The sequence below is a fragment of the Motacilla alba genome, chromosome 1, assembly GCF_015832195.1.
Source record: "Motacilla alba alba isolate MOTALB_02 chromosome 1, Motacilla_alba_V1.0_pri, whole genome shotgun sequence".
NCBI lineage: Eukaryota > Metazoa > Chordata > Aves > Passeriformes > Motacillidae > Motacilla > Motacilla alba.
The window spans coordinates 93,632,974-93,660,362 of record NC_052016.1 but is presented as its reverse complement, the minus strand read 5'-3'; the positions used below and the strand labels follow the sequence as shown (position 1 = coordinate 93,660,362).

Genomic DNA, 27,389 nt, shown 5'->3' with positions numbered 1-27,389 from the left:
GCAACCTGTTCATTGCTCGGTCACCTGCGCAGTAAAGGTCTTCCTCGGGTTCAGGTAGAATTTCCCGTGCATCAATATCTGGCTGTGCTTCTCATCCTATTGTTTGGCACCTCCAAGAAGAGCCTGACTTCATCCTCTTCACACCTTCACTTCCGATAATTTTTGGCATTGCCCACAATATTTACAGGGCAACAAGAGGCCGATGCACAATGCATAAAATGGATGATTTTTCTTGCAAGACCCAGATGTGCAATTCGTCTCTGCAGGATATTCTGGATGCTAGAAGCTTTTGTAAGTTCACAAGGAGACAGAGTTAATGCAAAAGCAGAGACTTGTGAAGATACAGAAGCTAAATGTCGATAGTATAATTCATTAACAAGCTGGAAAGTGATCAAAGACTAGATATATTGCCGGCAGCAGATTGTCTTCAGATTTGCATTTAAGCCATTCTTAAAGTCTGCCAGACCTTAGCTATAATTCTTCATCAAAAGCTATTGTCTGTGCTTAAGCTTACACTGTGGAACAATGTTCAGTGCTAGCTGAAGTTTTTTTTTTTCCACAGTAGTATCCCTATGGGCAAATATGTGCTGTATTTCTCTTGTTCATGGATGTGTATTTCTAAAAGGTACATTACATACCTTTATCTTCCATTCTGCCTTAAAAGAACTGTGTGGGTATAATAGGGCAAGTAAGAAACCATCACAACCTGTGTGCTGGTGGTGATTAGTGAGAGAAACAGACTCTAAAAGGAGCTTGATGCGATGTGTGTGCCAGCACCTTTAATGTTGCACTGTCACATTAAAAAAAAAAAAAAAGGTATTTTTAAAAGCAATTTTAAATTGACAGTTTTTTGCTGAATTAGAATGGTGATACTTTTTCATTGGGGTGAACTATTCTGTAATGCACAAAGTAAAAAGCATGTGGACTTTCTCCATAAAAATGTACTGGAAATCAATGTTGAAGGCAGTTGACAAAATGCAAACACAAACCCGTGCATTCTAGCCGTGGTCAGAAGTATGGAAATGCACCTTGTGAGACAACTGATGTTACTAATACTCCCCAAAAATGTGGGACCACTTGTCTCCATTTTGGCACTTGATTTTTGAATGTTTGCAGTGTGTCATTTTGCCACAGGGTGTCCCTAAAAACCTACTGAGAGATGTTGCAGTCTGTGTTTTTCTAGTCAAAAACTCTTTTCATAGTTAGAACCATAATTTTCTAAAAAACATAAAGTGTGTAGAATACTGGGTGGACAGATAAAAATGTCATGGGTCTGTTTCTGATAAGCTGAAGGATGAATTACACATGCAACAATAAATGCCTTCCTATTGTTGAAGACAAATCCAGCAAGATAATTAGAAATATTCTGACAATAAGCAAAAAGTATGAATTTGTAAATGCGCACCATGATTTATTTATCTCTTCTGGATTGGACATTTAAAATTTTTTATGTCCCAACTACTATTGTATAAATCACATACCTGTAAAATACACCAAATATTATTTTCACTTTTGAAAACAATCCTGGATATGAATTTAATTTCTTTTTTGATTAATAATGCATTGTTTGATATTCAAAAAGCAATGCGACTGCTCTGCATAATGTTAACCAGCATTAAGATATGAAAAATAATTCACCATATATCCCTTAGAGGATACCTTAGACATACCAGAATAAAACCAATTAAAATTTATCATTTCACTCCTAAAATGAATTTTCATTAGGAATAATTTTGTTAAAGTTGTGAAAACATGAGATGCCCTTTTCACATCTCTTTTGGAGATAAACGTGATAATACAGAGTCTCCGCTTCCACCATGCCAAAATTTGAAAGTAAGATTTACAAGAAATCCAGGATGGGGAAAGGGAAAATAAAAAGACTTGTTTCTCTAGCTCTGTTTCTGAAAATTAAAATCCTCCAATTTCTTTTCTGGCTTTAGGTGGGGATTGTATTTCAGAGGTGTTACTCACTCCTAATGTCTGAAAAGGCGAGCTGTATTCATGAGTGCTTAATAGTGGCTGCTTGCCAAAAACCCCCATTACTCACCCTGCACTGTCTCCAGAATATAAAACCTGTGCTAGTGGCTAGCAGGGAAGAGAGGACATTTTGTCTATTTTCTCTGCTTGACTTTGGGAGTACCTAAAGCAGCCTCTTACAAAGGCTGTTTATATCCTTGCCGTGAGCAGGCAATAGGAGTCCCAGGGTTCACATGGCCTCCTTACCCTTTTTGCATCACTGTCTTCGAAGGCACCAGTCTGCTTGTCCCTGTCTGTGCCATTCCAAGAAGAAGATATGTGCAGCCAGAGGTACTGTAAATAAGAATTCCTATCTTGGGATATAAGGAAACATCAGAAGTAATTTCTCTGAAATTATTTTGTTGGTGGAATAAAGAAAAGCTTAATTAGCCTTGTAATACTCTGATGTTGCAAGTTCATGATGTTTGTAAACCAGTAATATGTTAGTACTGGCATTAAAAATCAGGAGTGTGTTCAGACTGGAGTTTATCATATGTGTGAAGCTAATGTTTGACACTGTCAAGGAACAAGTATAGTGCAAAGAATATTTATTCTGGATGATACAACTGGCACATAGTGTTACAAATAGATACATAAATTAGAGGGGTTTTTGATAGAAAATAAGGTTTAATTAAAGGAAGCTATTTCCACAAGATTAAGTCAGTCTCATCTAACGCTTGCTTTGTTCTTGTCAGGCCTGAGAGATTGTGTGGCAATTGCTGGAGTTTTCATCTGTAAAAGTGTCTCCTTGGGTATTAGTTTCTGGAAGAGATGAACCTAATTAGAGTAGAGGTGTTCAGCTGAGCTCCCCGAGTTCACTGTCAGTCCTGCCTGATCAGCTGTGGCAGTTTCAGAATACCCATCTCTCTCCTGGGGCCGGACTGACAAGACTTGGCTGCTTGGCTTTGTCTCTGAAATCTTGTGACCTGTAAGCATTGCTCATGCTGCCTTTCCCTGCCTTTTGCTGAGGCTTTTGCATTAATCACAGGCAAGGCCTATGCTTCATGTATGGGCCCAGGAGGTTTGGGTTAAAGGTGCTTTAAAGGAATTCCTTAAAAGAATTTCACTCCAAACAACAATGGATGGTGGTATTACATGTGTCTTTGTGTGCCAATTTATGATCCATCCTCCTGTTTCCATCCCCAAATAACTATGGAGAATTTTAACTATTATTTGAGGAAGTTATCTTTTTATCTGTCAAGGTGTGGAGAGAGTGTTGTGTCACTTGAGGAGAAGCTTGGTTTAACTCCCTCCCCCAACAGAAAAGCTCTTCAAAAAGATGTAGCAGCAACTGGTCACTCAGTATTCATTTGTACTTAAAATCAGAAATAAATATGAGCACCTTTCTTTGACTTTAGTAATGTTTATTGAGATACTGTGCTCTACATCATAAATCTGATAGAGAAAGTTGAATTTTCATAGATAAGAGTTATTTAAAAACCTCCCAAGATGAAACCAAGTAGAGAAATAATTAAAATTTCTATGAAAGCAGTGGTCATAAATATTTATATCAGCATTAATGGGAAAAGGGGCTTATTTTTTTAAAAAAAAATACTTTCTAGGAATATTTCTAACCTCTCATTTTGTTTTGCCTATAGAATTTCAGTCATATACACCTGTAGGGACATCAGATACTATGATCATCTTAGAAAGCAAGAGTAAAGAAAATAAAAGTGCAGAGATGTCATGCATACTAGAAAGCAATTTAGGTAAGCTGTTGTGCTGGTACTGAGCTAGAGGTCAGTGTGTCCATCATGGTTGCTTGGCTTCTGTCCTATAGAACTCCTGCCTCAAGGAAATCAGAGTCATAGAATAGTTTGTGTTGGAAGGGACCTTAAAGACCACCTAGTTCCAGCTCCCCTTTTGTGGACAGGGACACCTTCCACCAGACCAGGTTTCTCAGAGCTCCATCCAGCCTAATTTTGAATACCTGCAGATGTGGGGACTCCACAGCCTTTTTAGGCAATCTCTTCCAGTGCCTCATCACCCTCCAAAGAAGTGAATTCTTCTTGAAAATAGACGATTCCTCCCTATTATCTAATTTAAACCTTCCTTCCTTCAGCTTAGGGTCATTCCCCCTTGTCCTATCACTACATTCCCTTGTGAAAAGTCCCTCTCCTGCCTTCTTTAAGCTCTGTTTAGGTACTGGAGTCTCCCTGGAGCCTTCTTTTCTCCAGGCTGAACAATCCCAGCTCTCTCAGCCTGTCTTCCTAGCAGAAGGGAGAGGGCTCCAGCCCCCTGATCAGCTTAGTGGCCCTCCTCTGGACATACTCCAACAGATCAGCATCTTTCTTGAACTGGGGGATCCAGAGCTGGATGCAGCACTCCAGGTGGCGTCTCAGGGCAGAGTAGAGAGGGAGCATCACCTCCTTCACTGAGCTGGGCACGCCTCTTTTGTTGCAGCCCAGGGTGTGGTTGGCCTTCTGGTCTGCAAGGCCACATTGCCAGCTCATGTTGAACTTCTTGTCCACCAGCCCCCCTAAGTCCTTTTCCCCATGGCTGCTCTCCGTCCATTCTCCTCCCAGCTTGTGTCCATGTCACTGACAGATGTTAAACAGCACCAGCCCAACATCAACCCCTGAAGAGCACCACTGGTCTCCACTTGGACATTGAGTCATGGGCCAGTTTGAGTGCAGCCATCCATCTAATTCTTCATCCACAAAATGGTCCATCTGTGAAGCCCATGTCTCCTGATTAGAGACAAGGACATTGTGCAGGACAGGGTCAAATGCCTTGCACAAGCCCAGGTAGGTGATAGCAGCTGCTTTTTCCTCACCACTTACTTTACACCACTGCTGCAATCCCCGTGTAGAAGGCCACCAAATTTGTCAGACATGATTTGCCATGGTGGAATCATGTTGTCTGCCGCTAATTACCTCCTTATTTTCCATGTGCCGTAGGGTAGTTTCCAGGGGGATCTGCTCCATCATCTTGACAGGTACCAAGGCAAGAGTTACTGGCCTGTATTTCCCTGGGTCTTCCATATTTCTTTTCAAATCACTGGTGAAATATGTCACAGCAGTAAATTCTTACCACTATATGGCAAGTGTAGTGTAAGTATATATTTTAGGATATATAAATATTATCATGTTTTCCAAAAAGTGCTCTTTCACAAGTTGGTAAATGTAGTATTGTGAGTGAGCAAATACTGTATGCAAATTCTGTGTGTAAATTTGAGTCCTCGATGCTCAGTGAGGTACTGAAAGTGCCAACTGCTTGATCTGTTCCCTTCCCTAGGACTAGGGAAATGCATATAACTGCAGAAATTGAGTGACTCTTTCAGAGAGAACAGTATATTAGGATGGGATTCACCTAATCTACATGATATGTCAGCAGTGATGATGACTGTAATAGATATCTAGATATCTAGATAGCTGTCTTTATCATCAGACGTACTCCTAGGACATGATTATTTAATATGAATTCTAGAATCTATTGTAGGAATCAATTTCTAGAATTTACTCTTTGTAGTGACTCAAAATTACATTAGTTTACTCTTAAACAAATGGGATTTGATGTGCAATTTTGAATTTCAGAATTGCAGTTTATCTACACAATCTGTTTTAGGCTCTTACATGACTTTCTGTATTTCAACAATACTTACTTGCACAGTACTTTATTTCCACTGCAAAAATTCACCTTTCATGGACCTTAAACAAACGTAGTGGCCTACTTTCTCTCATATTTAAAAACTCATTAGATGTTCCAGTACAAATCTATCCTTAGTTTTGAACAGATATATTTCAAGTTAATTAACATTTAGCTTTTAGGTCCCTTTCTTTCTTGGTAGATACATATTAGAAGGACATTCAGGCGTATTTGCAATATAACAAAAAAGAAAAAATACAGACATTCAGAGTTACTTTAAAGTATTATATGGATATTTATTTTAATTAGATATCTGCTTCATTTTAAAGAGTATATTTATCCATTTTACATTGAAGTATCAATAAGTACAAAAGTTTTATTTCAGTGCATGCATTCTTTCATTTATGCTAATGCAGGTTATGTTACAAAGACAATATGAAATAAAGCAAGGGGATCACCTTCAAGGCTTGATGCCTTTATTTAGTCACTGGAAAAGGACAGAGACTGCCATAAATGTGAGACTGAGAATTTGTTGAAGGTATTAAGAAACACATTCTCAAGTCCTAAATAAATCTCAGCTTGGGGCAGCATAAAAAAATCCAAAAAACATCCATTCAGGTGAGCTTGGGAAGTCACTCTGGAAGAGGAGGAATATATTTTTTAGAATATATCTTATGTTAAACTACTACAGCTATAACTAGCAGGAAGAAAAACTAGTCGATTGTAAACAGAAGGATGCATAAGATGGGAATGGGCCAATAATACACGTTTTCAAACCAGATACAACAAGAAAGTGTTTCAGGTTTTGTTTTGCTACTTTAACACTATATCACCATATTCTTTAAGGGAGTGGTTTCTGATCCAGAAGTCTTGAAAATATTGAGAGAATGTGAAGACCTTGAGTCAACATGGAAGATAAATTAACGTTGTGGCAGAAATTCAGGGTAACTTCAAAGTTTTAACAGCTGAGAGAGACAAAATTCTCAATCTTTATGAACTGGTAATTTTATTTATATTTGTGGGGTTAATTGAAATAACAAGGTAATGTGCAAGAAAAAAATTACACTTTTGGCTTCGTATGAAAGAAAGAAAGAATGCAAAGTATTTGCATAAAAAATAGAAAAAAAGTTATGGAAATTCTGTGATTTGAATCTGTCAGTTCAATACAAGTTTGTAAGTGCTGTCTTTAGTTAAAAATGCTTTCCTGAATCAAAGAATATGTGCACAAATGATTACTTCATCTTCGATATTACAAAGTTTTCTAGGATGCTCTACATTACCAGCCACAGGTACCAGTAATATATTTATTATCTATTCCATGTTTATATTATTCTACTGTTTTTCAAAACAGACACAGGAGGAGATTTCCCAGCTTTGTCAGGAAGTTATAATATGCCCCAGGACTCCTAAAAGCATCACTCCTATGACAGCTCAAGCTGTATTAAGACACGTGGAGATAGAAAGGAATACAGCACTGTCAGATTGCCAAAGGATGGCTACAGAATGTCATAGCCTCGGGGAGCAGTTACAGGTTTGTCCCATCCCACCTCAGCCCCACCCCACAGGTTATTTAAACATGAAAACTACCTAGCAGTGTAATTAAAGTTGCTAAGGATTTATCTTCTGCTCCTGAGAATTAATTGCTTTACAAGTCTGTGGTGAGTTGAGACTTGTTTTATATGGGATTTTGTTGTTACTGTTATTTGATACAGATTTCCCAAGAAACTGCCTTTAATGAAAAGGCTCATTTGGAACAGACAGTTGAAGAACTTTAAACTACTATTCACAATGTAAGGCAAAATAATTATTTATGGAATTGTAAATATAATACAGGTGATGTTCTTGGTTAATCCTGCAGCACCAACCAGACTGCTATCAGGAAACAACAGGCTGAGAGCTGTGGATATTATTTACCAACACTCTTGTCCCTCTACTCTGCTCTGGTAAGGCACCACCTGGAGAACTGTGTCCAGCTCTGGGGTCTCCAACATAATGATGACATGGACCTGTTGGAGTAAATCCAGAGGAGGCTAGGAAGATGATGAGAATGGGCTGGAGCACCTCTCCTACAAAGACAGGCTGAGAGAGTTGGGGTTGTTCAGCCTGGAGAAAGGAGGACTTCTGGGATAGGTTTTGGCACCTTCCTGTAAGAAGAGAGAGGTGGGGAGGGAGTTTTCACAAGAACAGGGCGAGGGGGAATGGTTTTTAACTGGAAGATGACAGGTTTAGATTAGATACAAGTTAGAAATTAGTGACTGTGAGGGTGGTGAGGCCCTGGAACAGGTTGCCCAGAGAAGTTGAGGATGCCCCATCCCTGGAAGTGTTCAAGACCAGTCTGGATGGAGCACTCAAGAACCTGATGTGATGGAAGGTGTCCCTGCCCATTGCAGGGGGTGTGAAACAAGATGGTCTTTAAAGTCAATTCCAACTAAAGCCATGCTGTGATACTGTGATTTTAAGACTGTACCAAGCTTTGATAGTGTTACCCACAGTGATCTTATATCCAGATGAGGATTGGCTCGTTTCACCTGGAGTAGAAGTGACTTAAGAGGGACATAAGTCCTACCTGCCAGTAGGTATGACATCAAGAAGTCATAAAAAGGCTTTTTACTGCAGTGCTTGGTGGAGAGATGAGCAACAATGGGCATCCATTGAAGCCAGAAGGGTTCAGGCTGAATACAAGGAAATACTTGTTTTTCATGAGGGCAGTCAAGCAGATTCCAGTCTCGGAGATTTTCAACACTGGACTGGACAAAGCCCTGAGCAGCCTGACCTCAGAGCTGGCTCGGCTTTGAGCAGGGGTTTAGACTAGAGACCTGGAGTCCATTCAAATGTGAATTCTCTTATGACTGTGTATTACAAAGACCTGATGCTTCAAAGCTAAATGTAATTGCACTCTTCTGGCAAGTCGTATTTAATATGGTTTAAGTTGCTTGTATGTGCAATTATTTGCTAACAAATGGCACTAAAATAGAAAATGGAAACATTAATACAATGAATATAAATCCTAAATTTACTTACAGTCTTGGTAGAACTTGTTTTTTAAATAAATTAACCTTGATTTCTGCTGTATATCTTTCTTCTAGATCTTATGGTTATAAATTCTGGTTTATCTTCTTTTTCCACCTCAGCCTTCTAAAATCCTACGAAGCTTATAATACCACAGTTTATGATATTAAATAGAATACATCTGATATGAAGAATACCCTGTAGGCTGAAATAGCTCTGAGTAGTAAATTAACTTTAATCACACGCCTACATATGACGTGTAGTGAGTATTGGGAGCCCTGTTTTAGGTACATCATCTTATTTCTTCAGTTCTTTTGGTACCCTTTGAGGGCGGTACATCAACATGAAATTTATAGCACTAGTATTGAAGAAGCTACTGTATAGCAGAGGCTTACAGACTTGCTCTTTAGAGGCCTGACCTTTGATTACAGTAACACAGAAATTAGTACTGAAAAATTTGGTAAAGGAGGAGAGGGATGGGGTGAGAATATTTGTACTTTAAAAGATATGTTTCAAATAATTTAGAAAGGACAGTCTTTTGACTGTTAAGTGTAAATATTTTAATAAAAAGATAGAGGTTTCTTTAGACTGAAGATTTCAAACCAGCTTTGCTGGAGTCTGTGCAAGAGGTTTTGGATCTGTTCTTTGTTTTAGCTACAGACCTGAAGGCCTCATGGTGGTAACTTGGTTACATAGTGCTTTATGCAAGTGTTTTGCAGTGATTTCTCTACCTGGTTATTGGCACAGGCATGTAACTTAATAGAGGTCTAAAGCCATTATTGGTCATGTTGTGTCCCAAACCATGATTTCTCCCTTCATACACTCATAATAATGTTTTCTTCTATGTTATTTTGCACTGAAAAAATTTTAATGTTGATCAATGCTGAACATTTTTGCCCTTGGGCATTATTACCAACCAAAAATGTATATGAATAAATGAAAATATTCCCAGAGATCTAAAAGATGAGAAATTGATTTACCTTCAAAATAAGTGAAAGTCACATTTCAGGTCTTTGCCAACTATCTTCAGCAAACTGAGTGAGGCCTTGAGTAAATGAGATGCTTGGACATTTCTTCTTCAGCAAAAGATTTGTGCTAAAAACAGAGTAAAAATTGAAATAAATTATATAAATCAGCTCTTTCTTTTTTCTCAGCTGTTAATGTTTCATTATATTTATGGTTAGGTAGTGAACAGTTAGAGCAGATGTCTCAACTGCACTGATGAAAGACACCATTTCCACACCTATGTGGAAACCACTGGTTTTTGTATCTGTTATATGGCTCAAAGGGAAAGGAATTTATGAAAACTGCTTATGAGCCATCCTTCATTTTGGAATGAAATTGTTTTCTTCATTGCTTGTTTATATGTAAATGTTCTTGTCTTATTGATATGATGATATGGTGGAAACCATCTTCAGAAAAAGTAAAATTCCTTTTATTTAGAGTTAGGAGCTTTCTATTAGAAGCTACAGGGATTGATGGCTTTGGTAAATAGCATATGAATAATTTTTAAAAAAAAAAATTTTAAAAATAAAAACAGGTAAATACATGTAAACTAGTGAATGTCGTGTCATTAGTTTTAAAGATCCATTTCTTACTCTTGGAGCCTTTTCATGAGAGGAAGTAAAACTGAATCTTTGTGTAGGGCTTATTGTCTGCTGCTCAACTGGAGTTCCCAGCCATGTTCAGAAGCATAGGGGGACTGGACTCAATCAAAGCCTTTAGGGAATAAAACATATATCAGTGAGTGCTGCTTTATAATAAGTTGTCAGATTTATGAACACTGTTGAAAACTAGGCACTGCTACTAAAAGATCTTTTTCTTTACACCCCCGAACCAAACTGATAATTCTTTTCAGTTTCTTGAACAGTGTAAGAATCATTAATATTACTACATTTGAACAGATAACTTGGTTATAACTTGAAACAGGTCAGGCATTCCAATGGATGTCCCAGGGGATGATTTTAATGTTAATTATTTTTGTGACTTTCTTATAATCACCTGTTGCAAAGAATTCCTCTTATTTTTCTGTAATCCTTTACACAATTATTCAGAATTTAATACACTGAGATTAAAGTTAACATTAATAAAATATCCCAAACAGTCTAAAATAGACAGAAAAATCTCAATTTTTCCTATTTGCAATTTTAGTGACCTATCTAAAAATAGTATATCAATGTCTGAATTCTCCTTTTTAATGCTTCTGCTTTTCCAGTTTATTGAATGAAAAGACAGAACTGAGTCTTTCAGAGATTGAGTGAAGCCTTGTGAAGAAAAAACTTAAAATGCAACTTAGCCAGGAGAAAATGATACATTCAGATTAAAAACTGGTGAGTGACAGATCCAATTTTTATAATAAAATTCTCTAGGGTAATTTTCATATTCTGCTGTCATCTTTTTTTTAATGGGTTGAAAGAAAAGGCATTGAATGCAAATAAATAAATAGATAGAATTCTGAAAGTTTTAACATTTTGAATGCAAAAATCTTGTTTTCCTTCATTATTGAAAGGGTTTTGCATTTTTAAATTACGTGACAGAGCTCTGGCAAGTGTAAGTTTCAGTGACAACACGAATTTATGTTTCTTCAAGAGCTGCTTTTGGATAGAAGAGACTTGAAATAGTGGGTTATAATACAGCCTTACATTATCTACTGTGTTATTTATCTCTGTGCAGTTCCTAGTGTAAGTAGTTAAAATATTTCAAGTGTCATCTCATGCACACACAATACTCCTGCACCGATATGTTTTCCAGGCAGCTAGAAATTTAGCTTAATACCTGTAGGAGTTCATCACTTCTGTGGGTGATGTGGGTTTTCTGCTTTTTCTTCAGCTTCTTGCCTTCATTTGGGTTTTCTGGTACTTGATCTGTGCACTTGCTCTACTGCTCAGAGAACTTGACTTTCTCTTCCTCCAGAAGTGCTACTGAGTTTTAAAGGAGCGAATTAACTGTACCTGATGTCAGATATATAGAACTTTTAAGTCATTAAGGGTCCCTTTTAAGTGAAGAAAAGTCCTCCAGGAGATTCATGCCTCCCCAGTTTTCAAAGTGATTAATTTTATCTCACCCCCGTCATTATAGAGTTAGTATAGCTAATGGATTTAGATCAGGTGTTTAATTCTTAGGTGAGACCACTTGCATTCTAAATAACTTTTCTCCCAAACATACTAATTTTTTCTCTTAAGTGCCCTCCTAGGAAAGGTGAGGTTGGTAGTGGCTTTGACTGCCAAAGGTTTACCAGGGAACCAAGTTCTTCCCCTTCCCTTGGCATCACACTTTATAAGGAGGATGTCAGCTGGTACTGGTGCAGCTGCCTGGTGCTCCCAGCTACTTTTGAAAGGTTCACAGTTTTCTTTGCAATCCCTGGATGCTTGTAGAAGAAGTGGGAAACAAAAAATTTTAGTATCATAGAATGAAGTACTTTTTATTAGAATTGCCTCTGGAATAGGTATTGGTTCCTGCAGGCCCTTCCATTAATTGAGGTGATACTCCAAGTATTTAAAGTATTATCATTTCTTTGTGTGGGTTTACTGGAAAATTTCCAGAACACCTTTCTCAGTAACTCACAGCCTTTTGCAACAGGAATAGGGGTTTCTCCATAGAGCCTTCCCCACACTACCACACCTTCCCCCAGTTCTTGCAGCTGAGTTCTCCTAGTAATTTTGCATAGAAGAAATTTCTGAACTGTGCAGTTCAAGACAGCCTTTCTGCAGCTCTTTTTCCTTCTTCTGTTCACTTTGTCAAGCAATAATTCTCAGAAGTTCTGTGTCTGTTCTCCTAATATTTGTGACTTTATTTCTCCTGATTGGGAGATAACCACTTGATTAATTAGGATGTAAGCAATTCCGTAATAATTAAATTACTTAATTTTTTATCTGTCTTCTACTTTCAAAAATATAGACTATTTAAAAACTGTAATGTAAAAAGAGATGGAATTGATTGAGCTCTGCTTGTTAAATGGGAGAGGCTGGGTTTTTTATGACAATCAAGATGCTAAATAAACCATCTGTTTTTTTCTTTTTAACTGTTACATTCATTTACAGACATTTTTGTTCTTTCTAAGAAGATTTAACATTATTTATAAGTAAAAAATATTTTTCACAAATGAAAAATTTGGTTTATAAAAATACACCTAATTTATATTTCACATAGCCTTTAAAAACCAGGCATTAAAGCCATAGACCTTAATTTTTTTTTTTTTTTTTAAGGTACAAGCAATATACTTAAACCTTATGGGAAAAACCTTTCTTCATAGGTACTATATAAAAAACTAGCAAAGTGCCCAACTGAGCTTGATGATATGAAGTTGAAAGCCCAGGATTCAAACAGAGATATTTGCAGGCTGAAGCACGTGCTGAAGCCTAAAGCGAGTATACAATTAAAACTATTGGGTTTTAGCTAAATGAAATTTTTAGGTATCTCCATAGAAGAATTTGCTTTCTAAGAAAAACTCACTTGCATTCCCTTAATTTGGTTTTAGTAATTTGGACACATTTTCATGGCTGTTTTTGCAGCCATGCAAAATTGATGCAGAATATTTCATTGTGGTTTTATATAAATATGTCTGTGTATATATATACACACACACATACATGTGTGCTTATTAAACTTAAAAAATCAGACAGAGAATAATACAGAGACTTGGAACTCTTTACTCTTTATTACTTTATAGGATTAAAGTAAAAAGAAATATTACTGCACTATACAGACATACCTTGCACTAAACTACCTTACTGCACTAGACATACCTTGTATGTCTAATGTTACCCAAGGCATTCTTAACACATGTCTATTGATCATTAAAGTGTACTCATCTTGGACAAAACTCTGGTTCTTGAGAGGTCTCTCAAAGTTTTCACTAAATGGCAGAATTTTCAGCAGAAAGAGAATATCCAATACCATATCTGTAGGTCTATAAATATCCCTATTTTTGGAGCTTACTCTAAATTATTAAATAAATAGGCTTTATGTGTTAGGAGAGAGAACTGTGAGCTCTTATCACAAAGCCTGTGAACAAGGAGAAAGTTGGGAAACAAAATGCCATGAAGCAGAAACAGGCTATTCCTGTTAGGCTGGCACTGATCAGTGCAGTCTGAGAGCTACAATTGGAAAGGGAAAATAGAGTCCCTTGAAACACAGATGGAGCAAGTAAGTTGAAATCATTCTTTCCATACTTCACCCTTGAAATGGTCTGGTAATATTTTAAAATTATATTTCATGCCACTTCTATTTCAGGGAGATTTTCCACCATGAACTGTAAGTATTTTACTTTATATAATAATAAGATTAGAATTCCACTAGTCACACTTGGGAAAAAAAATCTTAAAAAAAAATCTAGGAAAATTAAAAAAAATTAAATGCTCTCGTGGTTTGGAATCAATGAAGGCATAAAGTCATACACAACTTCACAGCATACCTGAATCATATCAAGTACTTTGTCACCTGTCATATTCCTGTCCCTGCTCTTCTTGCTTTGAGCTTCTTAGCTTTCTTTCCACTGCTTTAGATGTCCCAAAGAGCCTCTTCCCACTTGAAAATCCGAAGAGCTCAAAGAAAAATTCATAGCTTGACTTTGGAAATACGTTGTGAGCACATAAACGTGGTTTGGGGGCTCTCCAATTTTTGTTGCAGATCATCTCTGCTTCCTGAACATCACATAAGCTGCTGAGGGCTAAAGAACATTAGATACTGTAGAGGAACCAAACTGTTCTTGTTTATAAAGTGGATGAGAACACAACAATAGCAAAATAGCATAGGAGGGTGGTGTGGCAGATTTTGGCATTCCTTGAAGACAGAATAAAACTGGTACATGGTTCTAGTTTGTCCAACAAGCCTGAAAACGGCCGACATTTTATCCTTCTAATCCTTCCCACATGCCTGCTATTAAGTATAGGAATAAACAGGCCTCTTCATGAACACTATGTCAACATATTGGGTCAGAATTCCAAATGTCATATTCCAGTTCATACAGTTACATGCAAGGCACATGTCTGAAACACAGATGTTTATATTCAAAAATCTTAATGTGCTCAGCGGTGTTCTGTGTTCCTTGTGCTTCTTTTTTTGGTGAGACAGAGCTAGAATTAATGTGATGTGCTTCCATAAAATAACCTCTCTGGATGTAATTTCTAGTAAATCCTTCAAGCAAATCACAGTGCCTTACCTCTCACTTTGTTAACCTCCCACACTCATTCTGCCACCCACTGAAACTTAAGGAGTTGAAAGTGGCTGACCAGGAATATCCCTGGGCAAAGTACAGGCATTTTTCAAAAAGGAAAAACCTAGGCTATGTTAATTTTAAACGTACAAAATTCTTAATGCTTCTAATCAGATCTACTGCTGCTGCCTTGTGGACTCCACTTTAATGTGACTCTCTCATCTCTTGGTCATGCTTGAATTTACAGGCGACAGCAGTATAAATATGACTGACAATCTCAGCATTCACAGATCATCTACATACAAAACCAAATTTTATTGCTAAAATAAGACGATGTCATCTGAAAATAAAATGTGGTCCATGGCAGAATTTTCAACCTTATTAACTCTGCAAAAGGAGTAGAATTCTAGGAATGGAGTTTGAAATGCCAGAAGATAATTTTGCTGTCAGAAGCAAGAACTCTTCTAATTTTTGTATACAGAAGTTATTTAAAGAAATAACTTTATAGTTTACTGTAGGATAAATTACTGCAGCCTCTTAAAATTTGCCACAATTAGAGATATTTCATAGGATTTTGGAAGCTGTTTTAATTATTTTTAGTAGAGTTTTATATTGCATTAATGTATCATTTAACAACAGAAGCAGCATACAAGTCTCCTATTTTTGCCTCAAGCAACTCTTGTAAAAATGGGCAGAGAGCCTCAAAATATACATTAGGAGAGAGTCTCTGTACTTGAAAATGCCTCATCTACACCAGAACTTTGCATTAAAGTAGATGCAATCAAAGAACGATTAATTTAGCATTTAATTTCCACAGCAGAGAAGGTAGAAAAAGTATGTGAAATATATTAGAAAAATAAGTTTATGTTAATGTTACACTTAAGGGATCCAAATATACTTTAGGATCATGAATGATCACATTTTCAATTTTTTCAATGTTTAATTTGGCATTTCTCAGGGGCTTACTCCTCAAAGGGTATGAGTTGAACACTTTTTGAAAAGGACACTGCATCACTGTTTTGCAGGGCTTTACTTTGAACACTCAAAAGTCAGGGCTAAAAAGTACTGTTGTTTTCAAGAAAGATATCTTGGATTTTACATCTAGTCCCTAGGTAAGCAGAATAGATGGAGCAGTTTATTAGCAATGAAACTTGGTGTGGACTTTAAAATGATTGGCTAATTTTGGAAGTATCAGTATCTTTAATATTTTCCTAATTTCCCTTAGAAATCAGTTTTTGTTGAGCTTGATTTTTACAAAAACTACAAAATTTATGTGTGATATACACATTTTTTCAAGATTCAGTGCTATTACTGACCTGTCCATCCTCTGCTGCAGCTGAGATAATTTCTTGTTCTTTATAGGCTTCCAGCAGTCTCTTTAAACCTTTATGCCTTTTGGAAGCACAGTGGGTAAAGCTGCTGTTTGTCAGTTGGTTATGCATTCCAGCCAAATGTGTGTGATGTATTTTGTATCCTTGTGAAATCCTCTATGATTCTTTTGAAATGGACGAGTTCCAGCGTAAGACATTTACCTGAAACTTTTATGAGATCTAATATGGCTAAGCCTCCCTGGATCCTTCTGTGAAGGGGATTGCTGGGACTGTGGAGAACAGCAACAGTTTCAGGAAAGAAAACTACAGAAATGCAGTTGGAGAGTTGGAGAAAAGTCGGAAGTTGGGAAATTTTCACTAATTTTTCTGTGTCTTTCAACCAGTAGTCTTTCATTAGCCATGTATAACCTTCAGATAAGGCTCTTGCTTTACACAGTATTCCAGCACAGAATCTGCATTATTTGATTGCAGCATATTTATATTCAGATGTGGAAACCAAGCCTGATTCTGAATAATATTGTTCTTTCAATGTTTCTAATACCGCTTATTTTCCTGTATCTTCTTCTGTCTACAGTTTTCGGTATTCTTCTTTTCTGAAATACAAATGTAGAATATCAAAACTGTTTCTCTGCAGAGTAACTAGATTTTTGAGTGACATAGAAAATGGGATCTTTCAGAGTGAAGAAACCTTTCAGTTTAGTTTGGTAAAAGAAAAAAAAAAAGATTTTTGTTTTGATAAATGACAAATGCTTTTTTCTTGCTTTTTTTCTTTTTTTTTCTGCCTTCTGTTGGCCTATGATCTGAGTTCTTCCAGTATCTTCCTCCTTTGAATACACAAATGGTTATCTTCTGAAATTTCTGAGAAATGTGCTGGAGAGGTGGAGAGTTTGTTAAGATGTCTCAGTTCACAGATTTCCCATGACCTTTGGCCAATCATTGTTGTGCTTAATGTAAACTAGGCTTGAGTAAAATACAGATAAAAGTGTTGCAGCACCCCTGACTCAGTGAGTCAGACTATAATGCATATATGAAAAGATGAAGGGAAAATAGCATCCAGTTTACTTACCCTAAGATTGAAACAGGCAGTTTTCTTTGTCTCTGTAGCTGACCCAATACTGATTTTCCTGATTCTCAGTTTCTGGAATTGCTTTTTTAATGTGTGTGTGTAGCTATGTCTCAGGTATGTCCATTGTTCCCTCTGCAGTGAAATATACTAGGTTTTTTGGATATTCTTTTTGAGGTTCCTCAAAGATTTCTAGATATTTAATCTCTTTGATTGGATTTTATTCATTTTCCATTTCCCCCCAGTTTATTCTTGATACTCCTGTAAGTAAAATAAGTGTAATCTCACTCTGCCAGTGATGTTGGTACCGGTTTGTAGTACCACATGTTATTTCCTCTGTGCAAACAGTTAATTAATAGCTTCTTGCCTCAACAAAGTGTGAAATTTCCTTCCTTTTCATTAATGATTCTGTCTACATAATCCATTGATCCATCTATTTCATAGCATTTTCTCATTTGTATCAAGTATATTTATATTAAGATATATACATTGGATGATTTTATAAATCTTACAGAGGATTTTGACTGGGAAAATATAAAACTAACCACCCATCTTGCATCTTTTGTCATTGATCCCAGACTTCCTTTTTTCAATTTTTATCTTTTTTTTTTTTAAGATTACCCCAATAGAATGCCAGTAAGCTTGATAGACATACACCTGAAACTTTAAAATCTTTCTTTATCTGTAGAACAAGTGTGAATCAAACCATTCTGAAACAGAGCTGCTGAGAAAACACTGGGAAATGAAAAAGCATCTATGAAAAACCTGGAATCTTTGCTTGTGTCCAATTGTGAGAATGAATTTCAGTCACAGAGAGCAAACCAAGAGAAAGTCTCTGAAATTCAGTTTCACAAGGAACAGCTTGCTTTAGCAGAAAATAATCTGTGAGTAAATGACCAGGAGAGTATTGCAGCTTTTCTCATTATTTCCAAGTGTATTTAAACAGATGTGGTTTTATATCTAGCTGCATTTTCAAATGGCTAATGTGCCTTGACTATATTAATAGCAGAAGACACCAAGAACCTGCTTCAGATTTCTCAGTTCAACCCCAATAGACTCTTCTTCATAGTGTTATATTTTGCTCCAAAAAATGTTCATAATCTCATTTGCATAGTATAGCTGCCCTTCTGATTTTGAATAATTGCATATGGCTACATGGTTGGAGAATTACAGTTGCTATCTAGTTACTGTGTATGGACTTCACAGTGCTGTGCAGAATCAAGATTTTACTCACCTCAGAAACAGAGCAGCTCAGTTAGAGTCAGAACTGGATATCACCAAAACACAGCTGGAGACTGAGCACTCTGATAGGCAAGTGTATGTTTTTGTATTGTGCTTCCTGCAGCTAATTGGGGTGAAATGCAGTATAGGACTCAGGCTAATTGGTCAGATAAACAACAAAGTTTGGGTTTACACTGCTGTACATTTCCTATGTGTTCGTAGACTATGCATGTCACTAAATTTAGTCTGTTCAGCTATTACACATGCTGTCTAAATTAGTTATGTAAGTTGCATGTGTAGCCAACAGAATGAGATCAACTACCCTCTGGAATGGCCTGGTTTAGGATGAGGTGGGTCACTTTCTTGAATATATTAATTTCTCTTCACTCATTTATACTGATGCCTGTCTTGATCTATAGTGAAAATCCAGGTGACTAGTTGTTTATACAGGTGCTTTATAGCCTACTAGATCTCTGCACCCTCTGGAATGATTTTTGCCTGTACCAACCCCCTTTTTCCCAGGTACTACTTGAAGTGCTATGGGTGGTTCCCAAATGGCAGCATGACAAATAATTTTTTTTTAAATTTGCAAGAAGAGAGTTTAACAACATGTAGGAACTATTTCACTTGGTTTGGCCACAGAACCAGAGAATGGTCCATGTCCTGCTTTGTGCATTAATTTATCTGTGCACTAATTTATCTATCTTGGTGTCTTACAGTTTTCTTATCTTTAAAACAACAATACTTCTCTATTTCATGGATGTATTGAGGATAAAATATAACAGTTTTGAGTATTATTTTGGATATGTAAAACAGCGAGATAAAATAAGCAGAGTGATGTGATTATAGCACAAGTCTGAGAATGAGGTGTCTCATTTAACTAGTAAATTGTTGATATTCTGTTCTCTCATAAGTAAGGATGAGGAGTCTGAAGAGGACATCTCTGGGAAGATCATCTTCTTCATGGGAAGAAATTAAGCATCTTCTCAGAGCCAAAGTATTTTTCTGCCACTGGCAAGTGAAAACTAGAAAATTTGCCATATAAGAAAAATACTATCATTAATATTGTCATGTTAGAACATAATGGAAGCAACAGCTGTGAGTAGTGACTGGTTTGTTGTTAGTTTGAAGAAGTGGGTATATGCTATCCTTTTTATAAGAGTGGCTGGACTAGTCGTATTTATTTACTGCCTTGGTGCAGAATGAAATAATGCCTGAAATTAGGAGCTGGAAGTGCCAGCATTGTTAGACTTTGAATAGGCACCAAAACAGTGATACCAGGAGGCTTCATCCATCAGTCTGGCTTTTTCTTCACCAGCCAGGAAAAGCACGTCCTCATCCCTCCCATTTCTCTGACTGCAGAAGCAGTTTGGACTCCTGTGGAAACAAGAGGTTTTAATTATTGTCCTCCCCTGGCTATGGTGACCAAGCACAGGGACTGTTGGGCTTGCTGGGCTGCTGTTGCTAGAGCAAGTCCTTTTGTTGTCCCTAGATCCAGCTCCCTGAGGCAGTGCTGAATGGGATTATTCCCCAGCAGGCTTTAGTGACCTGCTTCAGTGGTCCACTCCACAGGTAGGCCTGTGGTACTGGCTGAGCCACACTGAAACCCAGGGATTGTTGTAGTCACCCTACCTAGCAGCTTCCCAATCAAACACAGACTAGATTTTCCTTAATGTAAACAACTGACAGACTGAAAACAGGATCCCAGAGAAGTATGTACCTTCAAAACTTTCCAATGGATTATCCAATCCCACATACTTCCTTCCCATACAGCCAGATGCAGGAGTTATGGATTGATCTAATATCCAGGCCCCATCTCTTGCACTCAAAATGACTGGACTTCCATTTTGCAACTTTCCCTTTGGGGATTCCAGCATCTCTTTAATATCCATCAGTTTCAGGGCATTTCAGTAGACTCTAGTTCAATGGCCTTGCCAAATCAAACAACACAGGAATAGCACAAGCAGCACTGTTCTTACTTTTGAATAACCTTAAAATTAGGCTCTTCCTCCCTGGAGATGTTTACAGTTTTTAGTTTTAAACCTGCAGTTACCATAGATATCTTCTGTCTTTCAGGGAAAATTGAGACAATGGATGCATAGAAATAAATCTCAGTAAGGGAATAATACAAAGAGACTCACTAATCTATCTTTCAGAGAAATATATGATGAAAACTGCATTTCCTTTTAAAATAAAATTTAGAAGCTGACAGCATGCATAAATAAAATATTGCCAGTGGAGGGGGAAGAAGTCTCAGTTCATGACTTGCTTTTGAGATGATTATGTACTTCCAAGTTTAATTTGTTCACTGAGATTATTTCCTTTGGCACTTGACTAATCTTTGCTATCAAAGGCTTCTCTAAGTATTAAAAATGGCTCCCAATAATAAGAGACAAGTTTCCTCGGGTCAGCGAGCTGGTTCTGGTGCCCTTAGGAAGAAAACACAGCTGTGTATGACAATTATTTTTTAGCTACTGCCAATGCTTGATAGAAAGTACAGGGAGTCTTCATTCCTCTGATAAAATTGTGTCTACTCCTTCTTCATCTGAGTACAGTGTAGCTCTTAAATATGTTGAAAGAGACATTGTGTCATTTGGAACAGTTTTATTTACTTTTAATTACCATAACAGTTTCTTCTATTTTTGATACTTACAAAGAGAAGAGGAAACAATCCATGTAGTCACCACACTGATACTAACAATTGTGGTGCCTTTTCTATTTGCATTACTTACTCCCTTTCCAGGGTAATGAAATTCCATTCTAAGAAGTAAACTTCTGGCTAAATAACAAATGAAGACTAATCTTCTACAAGCTAGATTAGGAATTCAATTCCTATCTTGCTTGATGTTCCTTTTTTTCCCTGGCTTTGTGGGGGATTTTTGCTTGGTGTTCTGTTTTGGTTTGATTTGGGCTTTTTTATCCTGGTTGGCCTTATGTGATTTTTGCACATGCCTAGGGTACAATGAGTTTAAAAACTAAAAATGAAGAAAGTGAGCCAAGTTTAAAATTTTCAGACTGTTTTAAGCTAAGTTTTTCTTAATTAAATCTATGTAGCTTTTGCATGGCAATGAACTCAGTTTTTCTGTTTGGTTATTTTCCATTTTTGAGAACTCAAGATATATACTTCATATGTAATAACTAACATAATTCATAACTTTTCATCCTCATCCAAATCCTTGTTATAGTTTTGTGTGTGTGTGTGTGTGTGTGTGTGTTTGGCTTTTTTTTGTTGTTGTTGGGGTTTTTTGTTTTGGTTTGGGTTTTGTGGTTTGTTTGTTTGTTTTTGTTGGTGGGGTTTTCGTTTGTTTGTTTTGTTTTGTTTTTTTTTTTTTTTATGGGAAGAGCTAAAGTTGTTTCAGACTTACAGAATCCTAGAATTTTAAAATGGTTTGGGTTAGAAGGGAAATTAAAGACCATCTAGTTCTAACCTTCCACTAGACCAGGTTGCTCAATTCTCTTGAACACTACTTAGTTACTTGTTTATGCTAAATGGTTTGGAATTGTTTTTATTTTAAAAAATGCAGTAATAACAGAAACATTATCAGTTGGTGCTACATTTTAAGAGCTTAAATTGAAAGAATTTATCAGGTTTGCATAGTGTAGTGATACAGGGATGAATGAAATAGCCTGTTAGAAAAGGCTGTCCTAAAATAGAGCAGAGATCTGAACCTGGAAATGTCTGCTTTGTATAAGTGATTCACATTTGATCTGCATATTTGTTTTAATGTCCACAGTACTAAAGTTCTTGATAAATGTTATGTCAAGAACTTAGAGTGTCAATCAAGAATGAGATGAAATAGTAGAAATGTAAGAAATATCTATGAATGATGATTTCCCTCTCAGCTAACTCTAGAAAGACTTAGAAAATTCATTGAGACCATAACAAAATAAAAACAAAAGTAGAATATTGCCTGATAGTAAAAGCAAGAATATCAATGCAAATATTTAGGTGTAATAATCATCAGAATCACAGAATTAGGACTTTTAAAATAGATATTTGGGGAATTGATAAAATATGATCTAGGTGTAAGTTCCTGTTAAGTTGTGTACTACTATTCCAGGAGGGTCTTCCTGAAGGCGACATCTCATTTTTCAGCCGCTTTAAGACAAGTCACCACGGATTGAAAAAGGTACTGTAGAAACAACTGCTAGAAATTGGAGAGGCTTCTTCCACAGTTAATGTGTGACTCTGCTGCATGAAGTACACATGAAGTATAATGAGATTGTAGTGTTGGAATCACAATTAATGCCCTTCCTTCTCTCCAGCTGCTATTTCAGCAGACAGTCTGTGATGGGAGATGAGGCAGACAGTCACCTTTTCATTCTATGGAGGATGTAATATCAGAAGTAAGTTGGACAGTACCTTTTTTTTTATTATTCCATCTTTCTCTGTCTAATTATTGTACCAGAGTCCTTGCTCCAGTAAAGTGAAAAGGATGTGCCCTTCAGTTTGTGTTGCAGACCTTGTGGGAAAGACCTTTTCTGTCTGATTTTCTTAGGTGATAGGAGTCCAAAGCTTGCCTTACACATCAAATGTGCTATGACATTATATACAATAAAATCTAATCTGTCAAATGATCTGGGTTGACTGTTAAAGAGACTAGGAAATTTCCTCAAAGTGCTTTCCGAATCCACACCTAGATTAATCCTTTTTGCTACCTTCATAAAATAATTGATTAGGTCTCTGGTTTATTTTTGCAAGCAAAGGCATGTTGGTCACAATAATGGATTAAGCATGTTGGTCACAATAATGGATTAAGCATAAACTTGCACATATATTCCTTTATACGAGTTTTTTTGTGACAAGCTGACTGCTCAACATTAACATATGTGCCTGAGTAATAATTAAAGAGAACATAACCCAGATGAATGCTCCTAATACTGAAATAAAGCAACTGTGTTGCTTTTTAGGAACAGGTGGCTTTAAAAAGCCTCTAAAAATAGTTTCATGAATAATGTTTTTAAAAAATTAAAGTGTAGATATATACATGCAACATAAATTTTAGGTTTATCTTCCACAAGAGTAACAATATTTTTCAGTACAAGTGAGCTGATTTTAATTTGGAGGTCCTGGTTCTTCATTCCTTATTTGGCAGACAGCCACAGAACTCATATCAGCAATCACCAGTGTTAATGAGACTGCTTGCAACTAATAAATAAAGACTGTGGGAGCAGACATAATGATATCAACCATTGCCACATTATGCAGTTATTAAAAGGCATATTGTGTACTTTTCCCAGATGAGAGAAGATGATCATTTCATTATCCCAGAAGGTGAGAAAGAGATTTGTTGTTTTGCAATCATACTGTCATATTGCTTTTTTTTTTTTTTTCTCTAGAAGATGATCACAAAACAGTTTGAGATATGTGATCTTGGTCTATAAAACTAATACCCTATCATCTAGAAGATGGGAAGCAGATATTACATAAACATAGTACCGATAAAAGTTCTTTTGGGGAGTGGATATGCTGAGCAGAGGCCCATGTCCCAGGATGTAATTCTTTAGTTACAGTGATGATGCTTTTCCATGTAACATAATGAAGAAGTCAGTAAAGAAGGGCTAGGTGCTCACTTAAAAAGTAAAAGCAGAAGATTCTTAAGCAATTTGGACTTAAAAACTCTTATGCAGAGAAAAATAAAGGAATATGAGATTATAAATATCAAGATGTAATAAACCTGCTTTTCTTGAGTACTCTGGTAAAGTAATAGACTTTTTATTAGGGTTAACCTTTCTTTAAAAACTGTTTTGGAAATGAAAACTTTTATTTTTTGCAGGAAAATTGCAAGGAGATTATAATATCATGGATTGGAGCCAAAGGAACTTTTGTCAACGGTGATGACATACAGACTTCAAGTGACTTCCAACAGCAATTAATTGCTGCATAATTTTTGATGATTGAGGAAAAAAACCATTCAAGTGAGTATATTCAGAGAGCAGGATCACTGTAGTGGCAATCCCCTTCTGTCTGATCTAAGTCAGAAACTGAAAGAAAGAAAAAAATGAAAAAAAATCATTGAATTTGCTGAAGTTTGCAAACAATATGTTTTATATGACAATAAATTTGCTTGTTGGCAATGTCTGTAGTAATAGCCCAAGTGGACTGGCACAGTGTTTGTTGGTTGGGAATTGCACTGCCCCAATAGTATATTCTAAAAACCTTCAAACCATGATTGAATATTAAAGGCCAATAAGCTCAGAGTTTTTACAGTTCTTTACTTTTGGTTGTAAACACTCTAATCTGTAATACATATTAATTTTTTCAATACCCAGGAATTACTGTTCTATATGCCCAGCCTGAAATGTGTTACACACTTTGTGATAGTATCTATTTCCTCATTATGTTACTTGTTACTTGTGATTTTCTTATCATTGCTTAGTTACAATATTTTGATTGGAGAGAGACCTACATCAAAAATATTTATTTATCATTTGTTAGCATTTGTGGCAGTTATTTGCAACTATGAACAATGCTATACTCGATTTTTATACATATATTTAAATTGCCTCTTACCACAATATTTTTACATAGGCAAACCTGAAAATACACTTTGTGGTTTTATAAAAAAATAAGAGTATTTTAAATTCAGCTATACTGTTATGACCTAAAATCATGTGGTTTACATAACAAAGAAACCTATAGTATTTGTAAAAGTATTCATGACAATTTTTAGCCACTGGTTATAGAGTTGTTTTTCACTAAGTTTTCTTACCTGTGGCAATGGAAATTATCCCCACTTCTCAGTAGAAGGTATTTCACTCAAGCATAACTGGTTTACAGGTTTTGTAGAAGAAAGAATTCAGTATCTCTGGTGTCATTCTCATTATCTTTTCTGCATACTAGAAGAAGCAGGATGTATGCAGGATGGATGCATACAATGGTATCTCCATTACAATATGACATCTGTTGCTTTCCCTTTGTTGACCAGTGCCATCATTCCTTTTCTTCTTTTCAGTCACTAAGAAAGCTTGAGCTTTAGCAACATGTAATTGGGGTTAAAATTTTGCTGTCAGTGTTAAAGGAAGTGGTTTTAGTCTTTGAGCAGAAAAAATGTTCATGGTATGAGGTAGTGTTTGGTAGTACTACCACTGAATTTTTTGTTCTATCCCCTTCTACCCCCTTTCTTCTCAGACCAACTAATCCTGCTGGTGTCAGTGTAAGCAGTGAGATATTAGCAACATGGCTATCAGCATCAGGTACAGTTTAGCCATTCTGTTACTCAGTTCTTTTTCTATATTTATTTAATCTTTGATATTGGCAGTTACAATGATACAGTAGAACACATACAAACTTAGTAATATTCCATATTTAACTAGTTAATTTGCATTAGCTTCTCCTTCCACATCATTTTGGAATGAATAGCCCTGCAACAAGAAATGCAAATTGATTTACTGATACAGAATGGAGGGTCTGTAAAGAAGTGTGATCTTTTATTAAAAGAAGCAAAAGAGGCTTTTAAATGTATTTTGCACTCTTAATGATCTTTCCTCTGATCTACTGAACTTTCACACTAATTCCCAGCAGAGGGAGTAAGTGAAATGAAGATGAATGAATCATACATAGCTTTGTGGTATTAACATGCTCTGTTATCTGAACACGTGGAAAGATATTTCAGTTAGTTTTACATTTTGGACATCTTCCAAACAGAAGAAAAAGAGCTTGATAAGATGGGTAAAATTTTCATATGACTCCACTTGGATTGAATCTATCAAAACACAACATTATTTCATGACAAGGATCAGAATTTTTATTAATAAACTTTGAAAAAATAATATTAGTTTGTAATTAAAACATTATGTATAAAGGTATGGCCTGAAATTATGTTCCCTTCCAATGGATTTTTTTACCTGACTCTCTAATATACTGTAATTCGATTTTTCTCTTGGCTGTCCCACATTTGATTTTTATTAAAACACATGAAACAGTTTAATAATTTATTTCAGCAGATGCAAAAGTCTAAACTGAGTTTTAAGTTTCCTATCTTGTGCTTCTCATCTATGTTGTATTTTTGGTGCTTTTATTTTTTTGAGGTGGGAGAACAAACATTTTTTATCTTGAATGCAGCCTACACCCAAGCAATTACATAGAGTACACAAAGCAGAAAACGTCTTTGTTGTCAGAGCTGCACTGCAACCAAGCAAGTGAACAATGTACTTCTCAGATTTGCTTTACATGAGGGTCTTTCCTGCACATTGAAATAGTTTATAAAATCACTTTTGCCAGTAAAGCATGAATATTTTTAAAACAATGCTACTTGGCAGAAATAAAATCTATGATTGAATTTATTTTTTGACCCACAGTGACTGCTCTGGAAGTGTTGAAATGATTTTTCATTTTAAGACTGAGTCAGTGTGCACCAGGTTTCCATTTTCGTTTCTGCCTCCCTTATCAGTGCCCTAAGAAACAAGCAACCTCCACAGCATTTTTCACTCTGATGCTTTTACCTTGGACTGCAAGTCAGTGTAGTGTGGTGTTCATCCATTTATTGGGCAACCCATGTATTTTCTATCCAAAATCCTGGCCTCAGACTCACTAACTTTACACGGGAGAGACTCCTTAGGGGGAAAAAAAAGTGCTCATGTTGAAACCAGAACTCACAAGTTTGAGAGAAGTTTATTAAAATACATAAGATGCCGAAGTGGGGGAGCAACGACCAGATGTTATTTTGGTCTATTTTCTTCCAGTCAGTTCGCCCAGCCTTCCTTCTCACCTCTTGCATAGAAGCTGAGCTTGAAACGCCCCATTTGAAGATCCCAAGGGCACTTCTGTTCGCAGATGCAAGCAGCTTCAGCAGAAGCCTTTCACCAGATACCAGCGCAAGGATCCTGACTGTAGCTACGTGTGCAATTGCCCCGCCACCTCCAACACTCGCTCGAGAAAATGCAGATGGCCCGTCGCTACCTTAAGCCACTTAGGGTAGGAAAAGAGGGAAAGAAAAGCAGAGGCGGAAAGTTGTAGTATTGAAATCGCCCTTTCTCAGTGCCTGGCGGTTCCTGCTCCTCCTCG

General features: G+C 36.5%; 1 protein-coding gene across 1 annotated transcript; it reads left to right on the top strand.

Moving 5' to 3' along the window:
* Positions 1-209: 209 nt before the first annotated feature.
* TSGA10 (testis specific 10) lies at positions 210-27,289 on the top strand. Its single transcript, XM_038143755.1, is given in 17 exon segments — positions 210-291; positions 6,051-6,235; positions 6,451-6,530; positions 6,532-6,604; positions 6,956-7,135; positions 7,317-7,399; positions 10,829-10,919; positions 12,866-12,980; positions 13,587-13,674; positions 13,676-13,715; positions 13,717-13,758; positions 14,829-14,834; positions 17,850-17,892; positions 17,895-18,045; positions 18,368-18,488; positions 22,444-22,512; positions 27,068-27,289. Coding segments are annotated over 17 exon segments (1,671 nt in total).
* Positions 27,290-27,389: the final 100 nt, after the last annotated feature.